Consider the following 17,377-nt stretch of genomic DNA (forward strand, 5'->3'; position numbering starts at 1 on the left):
AATTCAGGCTTGGGCTTTTTGAATGTCTGTCACTGGCCCTGCACTGTACTAGCCAGTGAAAATACATTAGAACCCTGGAGGAAGTAAGCTGCATCAAATATTGATCAAGGTCAAATATTTCCTTCTTGGAACAGGAGTTTGAGTCTTTTGAATCATAGTATTCTAGGGTTAATCCAGAGATAGCACAGTGATCCACACTAGTCTACATACTTGGTAGATTAAAGTAATGATATAGCTGTAGAGAAGGAAAAATTTACAGGTGCAAAGATTACCTAGGGCAGAGAAAGTGACCAAATCAGAAAGCCAATCCAATCAGGCTAGTATTTATACAGTGGATCATCTGATAGGGAACTCCCTAGGGAACTTTAATTAGCTGATGAGTCTAACCAGGAAATCGATCACCTGATGAAAGATGTGCATCAGAAAGGCCAATGAAAAATAATGCTGGAGCCTACCCAGACCACAGGAACGTTCAAAGCACATGAACCTAATATGTGGGACCCAAGCAGGGCAGCTAGGTGAGTATCCAAGAGAGGTAAGTCTACCAAGTCTTTGACTGATGGTTAAAATTTGAAAAAAGGACTTGTGTAACCCTTTCCCCTTAAATGTTCAATAGGGCTTTCCAGTATTCTTAGATCTGTTTTTTTCCTCTGGTCTTGAACTATATTAATGAAGTAATAATTAATCATTAGCACACTGCAGCCATGTCTACATGAGATGCTGACTACGCAGTAGCTCATTACTACTGTGCAGTAGCATCACATGGAATGAAGCATGATGCAACACTACTGTGCAGTAGTAACAAGTTCATGCGCAGTCAGTATCACCAAAAAGCCATTTGGGGATGCTACTACACATAACACCTGTGCAGTAACTTACTACTTGTACATGCAAGTACTAAATAACTATGCAGTCAGTGTCTCGTGTAGAGATAGCCAGTATGTAGATGCATACGACCCTAAGTATATCCAATATATATTAAGTACTAATAATATAGTATAAACTTGTATCCATTCCTAACTTTTCTATTGATCATTTAGAAATAGTGAAGGACCAATGGACGTGCATATTATTGCATCATATAAATAAAAACAAACAAACAAAATGCCTCATATTATCCGGTTCCATTCAGCCAATTTGTGCCTTAATGAGACACAGTCAGCCATGGGAGAATCAGTCCATAGAGGGGGTTCCTTCATGGCATAGACTTATTGTGGCAATCCCTACATTCCCTTCCTCATTACTGAAGGTCCTTAACAAGAATTGCATTAAACTAAAAATAATACATGTTTTCCTAGAGAACAATTATGAGCAAGGCTGAAGTTTTAAATTTCTTGGCTTTCAAGTATGTGATGGATCTTCAGGGTGGAACATGGTATATCTGTCCATATGTTACAAGCCAATTTTGTTCTTAGCATTCTGCTTGGACAAAGGGAGTAATCAAGCCCCTTTAAACTGTGGTGGCAGACTCTCTTTCCTAATAACTTCAAGACGTATTTCTTAGCCTTCAGTATTACATTCAACTCATCTAAATTTGGCTTCATTGCTAATTCAGTCTGGATTTGATAAGAAATTGCATACCAAGTTTCATTTAACTGCAATCCCTCAGGCTTGTATTCACAGGAAGCCTTACAGAAACATTTGTATTCCTAGTCCTCTGTTCTTTGACCTAACTGGGACAGGGTCAGGTGCTTAAAAAAGGGAGAAAGGAACTAAGTGGGGGACTATATGGATTGCAAGCAAAATCCACAGACATTTCAACAAACCATTTAGGTTAATGTATCAAGGTTTGTAAATGATTTAAAAGAATCAGCATGAACATATGGAATCTGTAGTCCTGTGTGAAGTGGCTATTCACTTTGAATTTGGATTTGGGGGACAGTGATTCGAACCTCTGTCCTGAATCGATTCGGCCAAATCTGATTTAGAGATTTGGCCACCGCCGAATCTCCAAATCAAGTAGGCCCCATTCCCTGCCTGCTGTCTCTGTCAATGGCTGTCCTGCCCAGCCCCAGCCTCCTGGCTTTTTTTTAAAAAAAGGCTGGTACTCACCGGCTCCTACCAGGTTGGTGGTGGGGGGTGGGGAATCCCTGCTGCTCCCCACTGCCCTGCACTGCCTGGGGGGGCTCTGTAGTGAGCCTCCATCCCCTGTTCACTCTCCCAGCCCTAGCTCCCGGCTCTTTAAAATAACAAACAAAAAAGGCCCACACTCACCTGCTGCTGCCAGGTTGGGGAGGGCAATTCCTGCTGCACCCCATCACCCTGCACTACATGGGGGGATCTGCCATGCGCCACCATAACCCACCCACTCTCCCAGCCCCCCCATGGCTGCCCCACCCACCCCAATGTCAGCTCTTAAAAAAAATAAATAAATAAAAAAGAACCCCACATGCAGCAGCTCCTGCCAGACAGGGGGGCAATCCCTGCTGCTCCCTACTACCCCACGCTGCATGTGGGGCTCTGCCGTGAGCCCCCAGAAGCCCTGAGGCTGCTGCAGCAGCCAGTGAGTGTGAATGCAGGGCTTTTTTTTCTTTTTTTTTAAAGCAACCAGGAGTTGGTGCTGGGGAGCGCAGGGCTTTTTTAAAGAACCAGGAGCTGGGGCTGGGTGAGGCAATCATGAAGGGGGGCTGGGAGGTGCTCAGGAGGGCTGGGGGAGCAGGTAGGGGATGGGGCCTGGTAGTGGTCCCCCCCATGGTTCTCTCCTCCTTCCCTCACCCCCCCACCCCCTACTTACTGGCACAGAGTCCAGCTTCCTGCGGCAGTGAGCAGGGACTGTCCAAATCTCTGAAGCTCTCTGAATCTTTTCTGAATCAATTTGAAGAGCTTTGAATTGATTCAGATGTTTTTATTTGTTTCCTGATACAATTTGGAGATACGGCCACTGAGTCAGGCCAAGTCTTCTCCAAATCAAATTAGCACCCAAAGCTTCACATAGCCCTACTAACCTGTACTGTTTAAGTGGAGGTGAATTTTTCCTTCTCCTCTATGTGCAAGAAATTACAATCAATTGATTAAATTAGCAAAGATAAGTCATGACTGTTAAAAATTGCTTGGCTTTTAAAATAATCTTTCAAAATACCTTTAATATAAACTACATTTAGGGAAACAGAAAATTTTAAACTAGATAAAAGAGAACTAATTGTTTTGAATACTTGATGCTTTTACTTTGAACTTACAAGGATAAGAGTTCATCCTTAAATGGGCTATATTTTAGTGGAAAATTTTGTAGCTCAAAATAAAGTTTAAGCAAGTTAAAATAACAAATCTAACTTTGGACTGATGTAAAATGGGTGTATACAGTGTTCTTGACAGATGCCTCTTCCCCAGCTCACTTTTTAAAATGTCTTATAAAGAGTTTGACACGGCAAGACTATCACTGCTGACTGTTTTACCTTTACCTATTTGATAGCCATTATGAGATTCAGGAGACTGAGCCAGATGGATTTATGGTCTGACCAAATACAGCATCTCTTATGTTCTTAATACAGGCAAGGAATGGGTGCTGTGCTAACCTAGGTAGATGAAGTCTTCGCCTATGCTAGATTTTTTTTTTCATTGACATTTTTTCACCATTGCTTATCTTAGTGTAGCTTGACCAATAGTGCTCATGACTGTTGCAATAATTTTGAGTGCTGTGGTGGTTAATTCCATACAAAGTTGGTCTAGGTAACACAGATTAAAATGCTGGCAACTGCTCATGCCCCTTATTTTTTAGCAGCCCATTAAAATAGCAGAGCATCACCTGTAACAAAAATGATAGAAATCTTAAAAGAAAACAGCCTGAGTGGTAGAGGAAACTGAAAGATACTTAAATGAGGAACAAATTGAGGGTACTGATACAAGAACAAAAATAGCCTGTGTTTCTCTTTCAGTGTAACACCTTTTCTTAGTCTATCAGCATCTTGGCTTCAGTAATGGAACTATCTCCCTTTGTTCTGAGACCTGAGTTTATTGCTAACATACTGGTTTAACAATAATGGCCTTTCTTTTTCTCTGCACCTTCATTTTTCAGTTCACAACTGAGCATATATATATATTTTCCTCTAGAGAAACTTGGCCTTCCATGAATGTAACCATGATATGCGTTTCCTGAAAAGTTAATGCAGAATGAATGAAGCATTTAAATTAAATTTTATACTTTTAGAATGTCTTATTTCATATGATTTTAAAAGTATAAGATATGCAGTATTGACTTGAGATTTATCTTTTGAATCAAATTCAATATTGTCCTTCTATTTTTCCTTTTACTATATGCTAGTCCAGTTGTATCCAGATCATAAGGTGCTATAAATTGATGCATAATATGGTATGCATATAACCTATTTTACAGTAAAATGTGCCTGCCCTTCAATCTCATGCTTTAGGTAAACTCACTGCATTTTCCACTGATATTAAACATCTGACTCTGTCAGCTGAATTTTGCTCTTATCCTTAATCTTTGAGCATGCTAGACTCTTCAACAATTTTGAATTGCACTGCCAGTTTTTAGCATCAATTTTAATGCTCTAGACATCTTTTTAAGATGTTTAAAAGCCAGATGCTAGGGTCCATCTGACTGGAATTTAAGATTACCATGCTGAATGTATTAAGGATAGTGTCTTTTCTGAATTTAGCAGTACTTGAATTTCATAAGTATGCAGCAAGACCCTACACTCCAATAGCATTGAACAGGAGTGCTTTCAAGTAGTTTGTTTTGCATACTTTGCCATTAATCATATAATGTACTTGATTCCATACAAACAGCCTTTTTTCTAGAGACTTTTAGTGAGCATTAATGCTGCACAGCTAGGAATCTAAACCAGGAGATGGTTGTACATACAGACTTTGTAGCCATTATTTGTACCTGTTTGTGTGTATTTGTAATTATGCATTACATTAGATATTGAAATAGCATTGTACTTCTCAGACACGGTAAAATAGCCCATATTTTTTTCTATAGCCTAAGAGACGTCTGCAGTACGTACTACCCTGTTTGTAGCTGACAGTGTCCCTGGAAGTCATTTTCATCAAACATTTAGAATAAATAAGACAACATACTATTGATTAACAACAGGTGTTAATAGTGAAAACATGCTGGCTTGTACAGGCCACTTAAAATCCCTGCTGTGTATACAGTATTTATATACTATTCATATAGTGACATCTATCTTCCCAGTTTGAGTTCCTCCAAAGCCAGTGACTATTAAATCACAAAAGACCAGTAATTTTCCTCCATACCTCACCAGAGCCAGTAGATGCTTTTTTATTCTAAAAGCTATTTTCTCCCCTTTCTTTCCTATCTCCTACTTCCTCTCTAGTGATACCTTCTTTTTTTCCCCTTTCTTGTCTTCATTTCTTCCTTCTTCATTTCCCCCACCTTTTTTTGGCAATTCTGAGTTGTATCTGTGGAACAAGGAGATGAATAAGGCCCTTTGTTCTGGAAGATGTAAGATTTGTGGCATTCTTGTGATAATTGACTTCCAGATCCTTGGCACTGTAAACTCTTGTAAACTGGCAATATAGTTCCTGAGGAAAGTTGCTCTCAGGAGTTGAGGTAGAAGTAAAGACAATCTTCAGGACCAATTATGCAGACTGTGCAGATTTTAAAATGAACTCTTGAATTTTAGGATCTATGTAATTTAGGAAATAGATGTAGTTTAGGAAATAGAACACAGGTGTCTGGAGAATTAATTTAGTTATTACTTCCCAATGTTCTTTAAAAAAGCAGATGAGCAGGCAGCTATGTGCAGGCCAAGAAGAAGAAGCAGCTGCACTTGCTGACTGCCTCTCCTACTGCAGCCACAATAGAAGACTACCCCATTTGCCTAGACATATTCCCCAGCTTGGAGAAATGTCTCTTCTGGAGATGCTGTATGCCCAAGCTCCCCAGTGGAAAAAAGGCCCCATCTATTGCTTTGATAGACTTAAGCTTATCTGTTTACTGGCCCACCGTGGTGGCTGTGAAAAGAAGGGGTCACTATTTGCCATTGCTCCAAGTCTTCTGCCAACTAGGAAAGTACAGATCCCAACACCTGGGACTGAATCTGCTCTAGATGGGGATTTTTCTTCTTGTTAACCAGCTATATGAATCTCTTCTGGCATTTGGGAAAATAGGGGTACTATGCCTTCTGCTCCTATTGCTGGTCCTGTGGGAGCCTAGAAAGGGAGCTCTAGTCTATAGCTATGTAGGACAGGTTGGTTTTTATCTTTTATCCAGTTTTACTCCTGCAACAATCCTGGGGTGGGACCTTAGCCCGATACTACATCTATCTCTGTATCTGGTGATTTAGAGGAGGGAAGGGCCTCTTAGCCCTTTCTAAAAACCCCACAAAATTAAAATATAGTAATAACATTAACTCATGTATCTTATTTACTTCAGGCTCCAGTTCTTTCTCCTAGCCAATCACTGATCACTGAATCCCCTATCACACCTCATGTTATAAGGAATGATACTTGGGCAAGCATATGTGGGTTCTCTAATCATTTTGCTCTCCATCTTGTTTTGAGGCACACCTAAAAGAAAAGAGAAAGAGACTCTTGAGAACTTGTTTGGACTTTCCCTGGTGCATATATTCTGGACAGGGAGGGGGAAAGAGGGTAGTGTTGGCGTCACTTGGGCAGCATTTGTGAATCGAGTCAGATCCCAATACTTAACATTCAGATCCAGATAATGGGGTTCAGATAATCAGGGTTTAACTACATATACATTCTGGCTTCTGATTATAGAAATAGCTCTAGGCCACAAATTCTGGAATTTGGCATCAGAAGTCTACTGTCACAAAATACAAAACCAATAGGCTTGGAAGATTCCTCTTTCCATTTGCACAATCTCCTTTCACTTTTGTTACCATAGGGGTAGTGTGTATAAAAATTGTAGACATAATTGTGGGTTAGTAGCTCAATGCAAGTCTGCAATATAATACTGTCAAAAAAGCATCATGTGGAAATAGGGCTGCCTTATACAGAAGTCTTCAATTTAGGAAAAAGATCTTGGAGCTGGAGGCAGAAAAGGATCTTGGAGTCATTATTGACTCCAAAATGAACATGGGCCACCAAAGTGAAGATGCGGTCAGGAAGGCTAACTGTACCTTGTCATGCATCCACAGATGCATCTTGAGCAGGTCCGAGGAGGTGATCCTCCCCCTCTATGCAACACTGGTCAGGCCGCAGCTGGAGTACTGTGTCCAGTTCTGGGCACCACACTTCAGGAGGGATGTGGCCAGCATTGAGAGGGTCCAGAGGAGGGCTGCTCACATGATCAGGGGCAGCAGGGCAGACCCTACGGGCAGAGGCTATGGGACCTGAACCTATTCAGCCTCCACAAGAGAAGGCTGAGAGGGGATCTGGTGCCCATCTACAAACTGGCCAAGGGGGGACCAGCAGGCAATGGGAGAGTCCCTGTTCCCCCGAGCACTACTGGGAATAACGAGGAATAATGGCCATAAGTTGACCAAGAGTAGATTCAGGCTAGGTATCAGGAGGCACTACTTCACAGTTAGGACAGCCAGGACCTGGAACTAACCTCCAAGGGAAGTGGTGCTCACTTCTACCCTGGGGTTCTTTAAAAGGAGGCTAGATAATCACCTAGCCGGGGTCGTTTGACCCCAGCATCCTTTCCTGCCATGGCAGGGGGTCAGACTTGATGATCTGCTCAGGCCCCTTCTGACCCTACTAACTATGAAACTATAAAACTATAAGAAAGAGGAGGTGATAGCCACACTCTGTACTTTGTTGGAGTATTCTGGATGCCTTATGTTAAGAAGAAAAACTGGAGAGGATCCAAAGGCAAGTGACAGAGATGATAAAGAGGTTGGAACTCAAGGCGTGTTAAGAAAGGTTAAGAGAATTAGGTATGTTTTGTCTGGAGAAAAGGTGATTAAGGGGAACCTGATAGCAGTTTTCAAATATCTGAAAGGCTGCTGTAAAGAAGAGGGAGAACAACTGTACTCCCTTGCCATGGAGGATGGAACAGGAGGAGGTGGGTTTAAACTGCAGCAAAGCAGATGTAAATTAAATCTAAGGATTTTTTTCTGAATTGGAAGGGCAGTAGGACAATAGAATAAGCTGCCTAGGGAAGTTGTGGCATCTCCCTCATTGGATATCCATAAGAAGAGGGTAGATAGGCATATGTTTGAGGTGGATTAGGAAAAGTACACCTTCCACACATGTGAGGATTGGATTAATCCCCGCTAGATCTATAACCTGTGATTCTAGTTATTTCCACATTAAATTGCAATAATATACAGGGCCAGATATTTTTTAGATAGGAGCCAAAGTTGAATCGACCCCAAAAATGTAAGTGGATCATTATGTATGAAATATATTCAGTTACACATACAGGAAACCAAGCTATATGTTCAGTTACTATACTTAATTCCCACAACAAGTGAACATTTTATATGCAGGACATGCTATCCCATTTTAAAAAAAAGGGTTTCTAATTATTTTATTTTCTGGGTTAAGGAAAACAATATTCCATTTGAGGCCCAACCAGCACTGAATAGAATGGTATTATCACCTCCAGTATCTAATAAGATTATATTATACCTCTAAAGAGCAACAATATACTCGGTCAAAGTCTTTGATCACTATGGAAAACTCCGTATGATTTTCAGGGTATCCCATCTGGTGCTGCATGTTATCCAGAGCTATATAACACTTGCTGGAAATGCCTGGGAGCACAAGGAAGAAATTATTTTGATTGAAATGGAGAATTTTTTTTCCCCTGTTCTGTTATGAATTTGTTGTTCAGTCAGAGAAGGAAATGCTATGTACATTTTAACAAATTGATCTCTCCTGCCTGGGGTCATCCAATTAGTGCATTGTTAGCCTAAAATAAAAACCTATGCTAAGGCTGCATCGGTAGCACATTCTCTAATTTAAATCTTTAGTTTGAGATGATTGAGAGATTTTTTTTTTCCTCTAATGACATCTGTTCTGCTATAGCCTTTTATAAATATCAAGAAGCTTTTTCTTGTTGCCATGGTCCTTGTGGAAATATTACAGTTAGAGAAGGAACATTTTCTTGTTTCCTTTGTTGAGTAGCTCAAAGTGTGTGCTTGAAATGGTTTCATTAGACAATTGTTAGCTAGAACAACATTGCCACATGCTGCCTCTATGTACATATCTTTCCACAATGGACCACTTATTTCCTTTACTTTTGTTTGATCTAGTGAGAAAAACTGGCAGGTCCTTTGTCAAACCCAATTTTCAAACATATTTTGCCTTTTATTCTCAGTTTTCTTGATTCTGTGACATTTTTATTTTCTTTACAGATCCCATTTGAAAGCCAACTTTAACTTTGGTATGTTTTAGACTTGTGTAATCTGAGGTACTTTCCTGTTCAGAAAGAATCAGATCAGAATATTACTTTCCACTGTAATAATCAAATGGAATCATCTAAGGAGGCGGATGGAAGAAATTTTATTTTGCGTGGAATATCCAGTATGTGGTAGTTGTTAAATTAGGCACTAAGAAATCCATAACATCTATTTATTTTATTTATCTGTGTCTGAAATTTAGTCAAAGCAATTGCACTACTTATCATGGTTATCATGCTGGGGTTTATTGCATGTTGAGCTGGGTTGGAGCAGCCCTGCTGGCAGAGGGCTGGGGGAGGGGGTCGTTAGCCTGCCAGTCTGGGGCTGCTCCATCCCCGCTCAACGTGCTGTGGAGGGGCTAGCTGGTACATGAGGGTACTCTAGTGCAGGCTAGTTGGCAGGCAGCCCCTGCACTGAAGCATTCTTGTGCCCTAGCCAACTGCATCAGCATCTACATGTGTAGTGCTGGGGAGTAAAAAAACTCCACAGCAGGGTAGTACTTGTATTTAGCTTGCAGGATAATTTACAAGTTCTACTGTGTGGCAGAATTTATTAGTGTTCTGAGGCCTAATAGGGCTGCATGTGTAGACACTGAGACATTTGCTATAGAGCTAATTACTCCAAAGTAAATGTCTCATGTAGACATGCCCAGTGAATATTAGTCCCAACTCTTATTTACTTAATAAATTAAGTGACAATTATTGTGCAGGCCATCTGTGTAAATTTCTCAAGTTGCTATACCTTAATTATGTTACCAGTGGAAATTCTATTCTGTGGGCAGTCTGCAAATTCCAGATTATTTTAACATCATTATTTTGCCAGTGCCAGTATTTTGGACCTTATGTAGATCCAAAGATTTTGCAATTTAAATGAGGTTTGTGAACTTTAATATGAACAGATGCTCTTCTCTTACCTCTGCTGTGTTTTTTACATCAGATAATAGGAAACATGTATGGCCAATGAGGGTGAGCCATATTTATTTATTTATTATAATAAAAAGGATTGGGTATGATTATACAAATCAGGATATAGTAGCAGATGAGTAGACTACCTGCCAAAACTTACTCAGAGTTTTATATATGCTACTAGGAGCGACTTCATGAGGTTTTGGAAAACCTGGGGGATTGCTGGGATCTATATTATATTTTTTGTTTTATTCACACGGCACCATGTTATCTTCCACTCCCTTAGCATTCAGTACTATTTCACTTTCTAAGGATCTAAGCAACAAGGTTTCCCTCAAGATGTGCTAACTGTACTTTTCAACACAGTGTCTTCAATGATGAGCTCTACAGAGTAGGCCTTAACAGAGCATTCTCCAGCAGCAAATAGCAGCTAAGCCACAAAAACTTCATGGTATGCAATACTTATATTGTAAATTCCTTTGAAAAGGGCCTGGCTACTTGTACTGTGTTTGTACAGTGGTTAGTACAACACAGTCTGAGTTCTATCACAGTAAGCACTACCAAATCCTTTGGGATTATATATTTACAAATTGATAATAAAAGACAATGGGAGGTAGCATTATGAATCATTAACAATTTCAGTTAATTCAATAGGTTTATTTTGTTGTTGTTCTGGAAGCCAGTAATGACCAAAGAAACACTGTTATTGGTTTAAAAAGAACTCCAACCTACAACATTACTTTATTCCATGGGGTAACTCCTTGCAGCAACTGTCCATCAGGGGATCAGGAAAAAGACTCCTTGCTGCTTTGAAGAAAGCTGCAGACATAACATGAATACAGTGCTGCAGTTTACATTGGTGTAGTTTTTACCCTGATTTCACCCAAAGAAATTCTAAACCAGATTCAAGTAAGATATACTAATATATGTCCAGACACTCAGAAAGAATGATGTATGATCATCTCAGCCTCTTGTTTTGTCAATATTTTGAGAAGCAGAACTTTTTATTACTATTGCTTCAAATGTAAGAATTCTCATTACTAGGGTATATAACTTGTAGTATGAGCAACGCCCCTTCCTCTGTTTGATTAACCTAAGAGAAAAACTAGATATTTAATTTTTGGTATCAGATAATGTTGAATTTCAGTAAATATGTAGGCTAGTCCTGCCTCTGGGCTGTCCTGTCCATCTGCTTAGTTATCTCTGTTGTGGCTTTCATTTTGTTGTTTTCCTTATTTAAAAATTAATTCTTTTATTACTCTATAATGTGCACATATATACATGGACAAAATAAAATGACAATATATTTTTAGATTTCTTCTCAATGCTCCAAGTAAACAATATTTACTTGGCACTACATTTATCTGAATTTAGCAATGTTAATGAATACTCACAGATTTGACCTGCATACCTCCTCCTGTTGCCAAGCACAGTACATCCATGAGAGCTAAATCTGGGACTCCAACCCATGGAAGATTATAGAAACTTTGGAAATAGGTTGAAAAATGGAAACAAATGGACATATTAGGAGATAATCACTAGGCAAGTGGAATTTCATATTTGAAATCTTTGTCATCGACATGCTAGAATCTGTCACAAAAGATCTGATTCTTGTTTACTCAAAGGGCTTTCTATATTATTTTGGTGTGAAGGGAATGCAAAGTCTTTAACAACTCTAGAGCAGTGCACAGGGCATTAGGACGTATGGGGTGTATCTACACATGCATTTAAGCATGACTAAATTTAATGTGCATTAAGCTAATACACATTAAGCGATTTTTGGCATGTGCAGGAATTTGGGACTAAAGTTAGTCCCAAATCCCTGAAGCCCTGCCATGTTCCCATGTGACCACTGGGGGAAGCTCCAGCCACTGGGCTGCGAGGACTTTGCAATCATGTTGAAGCCATAGCCGTCTGGCAGCCATCGGGGAAACTCTGATCCCTGGCCAGCCCTTCCTTGCTGAGGAGCCACATGCTTCATGCTGTCTCTGCACTGGGCAGCTCCTTCCCTGCCTCCCTGAACCAGGGATGCTCCAGACCCTATCCGTGCCAGCAACACCCAGCACTCCACTGCTCCAGTCTGGCCCTGCCAGCAATAACCAGCACCCTGTGCTCTGCTGGCCATGGTGCAGGCCCCAGTACCTATATATGTGGGTACTAGCATGTGGCACTTTAAATGAATCCACTGTGCAGTAATTGCTGTGCATGTGTAGACAGTGACACTTTACTGTGCAGTAGACTAGGGAGAGCAGGGTCTGACAGTAAGGAGCTGGCAAGAGGCTGCTGGGAGGGTAGCAGAGAGCAAAAAAAAAAGTCGGAGGGTAGCAGAGAGCAAAGGGGTTACCTGTCCCCCAGATTTATTTTTCCTCTTGTAGCAGTGGCAGGGGGACAAATTCAAGGCAAACCTCCAGTAGTTAGATGCTATATGTGGAAAATTATAACAAATTTAAAAATTTTCCATATATAAAATCTAATTTTGGGGGGTCATCTTATAATCACGGTTCTCTTCAATTCAAGTAAATACATGGTGTTTTTTTTTTTTTTTAAGAAGCTTTTTGGCTTGTTGCAGATTTGTTGTGCAGGGGGTCAGACTAGGTATTCAAAACAGTACTTCTGGCTTTATAAGCTAAGAACATTACTGGATTCTTTTTAATATATAAAATATATACCCCGTTATTAAAATCAAAGAACTCATGACAATATGGCTTATTTGTCTGTATGTCCATAACATCTAGCCCAAACCATCCTTACAGTTTTAATAATATTGTTTAAATATACTAAAAGTAAAATGTGTGATTTTTGACAGGGACAGTGTATAAATGTTTGAGATGACTAATCTATGAAAGTCAGCAAAGAAAGCCATAGCCATTAAAGGCTCCAGGATTGAACCCCAAATACTAAATACTACCAAAGAAATATTTAAGCCATTTCATAGTTTCATAGTTGGTAGGGTTGGAAAGGACCTGAGCAGATCATCAAGTCCGATCTCTTCCATGGCAGGAAAAACTACTGGGGTCAAATGACTCCAGCAAGCTATTCGTATAGCTTTGTCTTAAAGACCCCCAGGGGAGAAGCTAGCACCACTTCGCTTAGAAGTTGGTTCCAGATCCTAACTGCCCTGATCATGAAGTAACGCCTCCTGATATCTAGCCTGAATCTACCCTCTGCCAGCTTGTGACCGTTATTTCTAGTCACTCCTGGTAGTGCTCGGGGGAACAGGGACTCCCCCAGTGCCTGCTGGTCCCCTCTGACTAGTTTGTAACAGGCCACTAGATCCCCCCTCAGCCTTCTCTTGTGGAGGTTGAACAGGTTCAGGTCCCGTAGCCTCTCCTTGTAGGGTCTGCCCTGCTGCCCCCGATCATGCGAGTGGCTCTCCTCTGGACCCTCTCCATGTTGTCCACATTCCTCTTGAAGTGATGCACCCAGTACTGGACATGGTACTCCAGCTGTGGCCTGACCAGTGTCACATAGAGGGGGAGTATCACCTCCTTGGACCTGCTTGAGATGCATCTGTGGATGCATGACAAGATGTGGTTGGCCTTCCTGACTGCATCCCCACACTGCCGGCCCATGTTCATCTTGGCATCAATGATGACTCCAAGATCCTTTTCTGCCTCTGCACTGATGAGAAGGGAGTTCCCCAGGCTGTAGGTATGGTGCTGGTTCTTCCCCCCCAGGTGCATCACCTTGCACTTTTTAGTGTTGAAACCCATCCTGTTCTCATCTGCCCACCCCTGTAACCTGGCTAGGTCCGATTGCAGCCTATTTCTCCCTTCTAGCATGTCTATGTCCCCATCTTAGTGTCATCAGAAAATTTGAACAGGGTGCTTTTTACCCCCTTGTCCAAGTCACTGATGAAGATGTTGAATAGTGAGGACCTGAGGACCGAGCCCTGGAGGATCCCACTGCCCACATCCCTCCAGGTCGAAAATAACCCATCCACCGCCACTCTCTGGGTGCGGCCCTCCAGCCAGTGAGCAACCCATTTGACCGTGTAGATGTCAACACCACAGTCCCCTAGTTTTTTAACGAGAATGGGGTGAGAGGCAGTGTCGAAGTCTTTCTGGATTTGAGGAAGGCCTATATCCACTGCTTCCCCTGCATCTAAGGATTTTGTGACCTGGTCATAGAAGGCCACCAGGTTGGTCTGACAGGACCTGCCTCTAATGAACCCCAAAGTTCTACCCCAAAGAAGTATTGAATACCTGATGTAATTTAATTCATTGGAATTTATCTGCATTTTCAGTGTTTTCAAATTCGTTAATTGGTTTATGGCACTTCTGCAGTTTTCCCAACAGGGAAGTTTGCATTGTAAGTTTTGGAAAAATGGGTACTAGCACTAGTATGACACCCCTGCCCCCCTCCAGCCTCTCATGATTTTAATTCTTTGGACTAATTTTGAGCTTCATGTACCAAATGGACAATTGAATAAACTGTTATTTTTTGTTTTCCTTTAGGAGCAAAGGATTTATTAAAAATAAAGCTGTAGTCAAAACTAAATTAGCCCTTTACCCTGTTTCTGTGGCCAGTTCTGTAAGTGGTAGAATTACATACTTTTCCTTCCTTTAGAGTCTCTTTTTGTGTACATTTAAATTTGTTTAGCATTCAAAATTTAAAAGGCAACATACCTTCTCTTACTATGAGTCATATTTAAGGGACAGGATCTTCTTTTATCATAGTCACCAAGATCCAAAGAGTATTGTCATCATTATTTATTTATAACTGTAGCCGTACATGAGAGGAGCCTGGTATACCTGTTGATCAGGCAAAACGTTTTCTTTCTGCAGAGTATCAAATTGATATTCTCATGTTCTTGTTTCCTTGTACAGGAGCAAACATCCTTAATGTTTCTGTGTTGCTACAGTGGGGTAGTTTCCTGCCTTAGAAGTGTACACCAGGGACAAGGGACTATCTTGAGGAAAAATAGGGCTTAAAATTCCTTGGAATACAAGGCATTCCTATGAATACAACATTTTTTTTTTGTGTAGTGTTGCTTCAGCTATCTTGGAGTTGGGCATAAGGGACAAGGAAAAACATATTAGTGCTAATAATAGCCATTTTTTACTTATTGGAAAGGTTCATTTCTTTCAAGCTATCCTAGGGTACTGTGTCGAACAGGACTGGAGTTTCTCAGTAGTAGCTCTTTAGTGAGCTGTTCAGCTAGAGGAGGACATCTTTAAAGGTAATACTGTCTTCTTTAAATACATCATTTTGTACAGTACTTGAAGACTAGAACAACAGTTTGTAACTTTTCACCTTTGTCACATGAGACTCCCCAGAATGCGTATGAGGTGTGGCCATCTTGATTCTTTCTTTTCAAGTCCCCAGTGAAGTTTATTGGCCTGAGTTTCCTCTTTCACACACCTGTCAGAATCAGGAGTCACTCTGGTGGAGTTAATGGAATACTACTGGTTTAAAACCAGTGCAAGTGAAATGAAATGAAATGTACCAGTTAATCACTGGATATAAGTCCACTGGGAATAAAGGAGTGACTAGTAGAGAATACAGATTTATTTGCTATAAAAGGGATATATTTTTTAAAGTATATAATTTTATGGGGAGGAATGCATCCTATTGTTAATAAGTAGGGTGACCATACATCCTGGTTTGGCTGGGACGCTCCAGGATTCCATAGTCTGGTCCTGGCCAGTTGGTCATAAGTCCCAGGCTGGAGTCTAGCGGTGAGGCAAAGCAACGGTGCACCAGGCAGGTGGTTGGGCAGGCACCACTGCTCCTGTGCATGTGCTATGGAATCCTGGACTGTCCTGGCCAAACTAGGACACATGGTCAGCCTACTGATAAGAAAGTGCAGGAGACTGGCAGGGGGAATTTGGTGCAGTAAAATATGCATTTTTTTTGGTCTCCTTTTTCTTTTGCAGAAATATTAAAACCAAACATATATCACCTTCACCCACATCTGCTATCCACTTCTGATGGAAGTTCTGTCTCATACCCACACACTTTCTAGCTCTTAAACATGCTGAATGCTTTGTAGCTGAAACTGTAGCTGAAACTATATCATTTAGATTATTCAGTGGTGCCTCTGATTATTTGACTGCTTGTTCAGAGGTACAGATCCTTTTCTGTTCTTAGATCAAAAAGAGATATTTAGAAAGTGAATGAAAAAGCTCTGCAAACCCTAACATGCCACTGAGTAAGCATCTCTGATGCAGAATTGCTTTCAGTCCTATCCAAGTAGCAGTTCTGGCTGCACAACTAAACGCATGGCACTGTGCTTGAGAGAGAGAGAGCTGGCAATCTGCTGTATGGCTGGCAGACCACCTAGTCCTCATTCCTTTTGCTCTTTACATGCATTTGATTTTTTTTCTTTTTTCTGGCATGCACAAACAATTCAGCATTGGATTTTGACACACACAATGCTGCTGTCTCAAAGGATTAATTGAACAGACTGTCTTGCAGCTGCTGCGTTTTCCACCATTGAAACTGACAGTTACCTACTGTGTGGAGTTGCTAGGAGAAGGTGAATAGTCATGATTACAGCATATTCCTTCAATAACAACCTGTAGAGCTCTCTGATTTCTCTTCTGCAGGGATTTATACAACTCTGAAATACTGACTTAATGCTTGTTCAGCTATGCTTTTGTTAAGAGGCTGGTTCATTCATTCATTAAGGACCAATTCAGGATCAACTAAAGAGGCAAAAGCTCTGGCATTTAAACAGGCACTCTTTTCCTAGAGTGGTGCAAGCTGATACTGGCTTTTCCCATCTGCTTTCCTGTTGCAGCCTGCATCTCCAACCTGCATAGCATTTATTTATTTTTTTTCTGGCCTGCTAAAGTCATTCACGTTTATCCTGCATGGCAGGGCATTCTAGTAAATTTTAAGAAATCTTTTGTGCTTTAGTGGATATCCCTCCAGCAATCGAAGTGCATAGGGAAAGAGCTTGAGCAGTCAGTCAGTCAGTAGTATAGTAACTGGCTCACATGCATGGATTAGACTTGTGAGGTCAGAAGAGCCGTTTATACTCTGTACTGCTGTAGGCTGGTGGGGAGGGGAGTGGGTTTGAAGAATGGATTTGTCTATCAAAATGAATAGCTATTCAGGCAGAAGCTTCCCTCAGTTTGTAATTCTGATGTAGTTTGATGTGTGAGAGCTCCTACTGTATTACATGCATGGATCTTCTGACATTTATAGTGGAGTAAGGAATGCTTT

At 40.9% G+C, this 17,377-nt stretch overlaps 1 protein-coding gene across 1 annotated transcript in view; it reads left to right on the forward strand.

Annotated features, from left to right (window-relative positions):
• The first annotated feature begins 467 nt into the window (after positions 1 to 467).
• Positions 468 to 17,377, forward strand: part of PDE1A (phosphodiesterase 1A) — a 300,886-nt gene continuing 283,976 nt past the window's right edge. Inside the window, exon 1 of the mRNA XM_090045293.1 lies at positions 468 to 518. Coding sequence (XP_089901419.1) covers positions 493 to 518 — 26 coding nt within the window. The 5' untranslated portion in view covers positions 468 to 492. The remainder of the gene's footprint in view (positions 519 to 17,377) is intronic.

The sequence above is a fragment of the Crocodylus siamensis genome, chromosome 4, assembly GCF_052110815.1.
Source record: "Crocodylus siamensis isolate JL-2025a chromosome 4, ASM5211081v1, whole genome shotgun sequence".
In the NCBI taxonomy this organism is placed as follows: domain Eukaryota; kingdom Metazoa; phylum Chordata; order Crocodylia; family Crocodylidae; genus Crocodylus; species Crocodylus siamensis.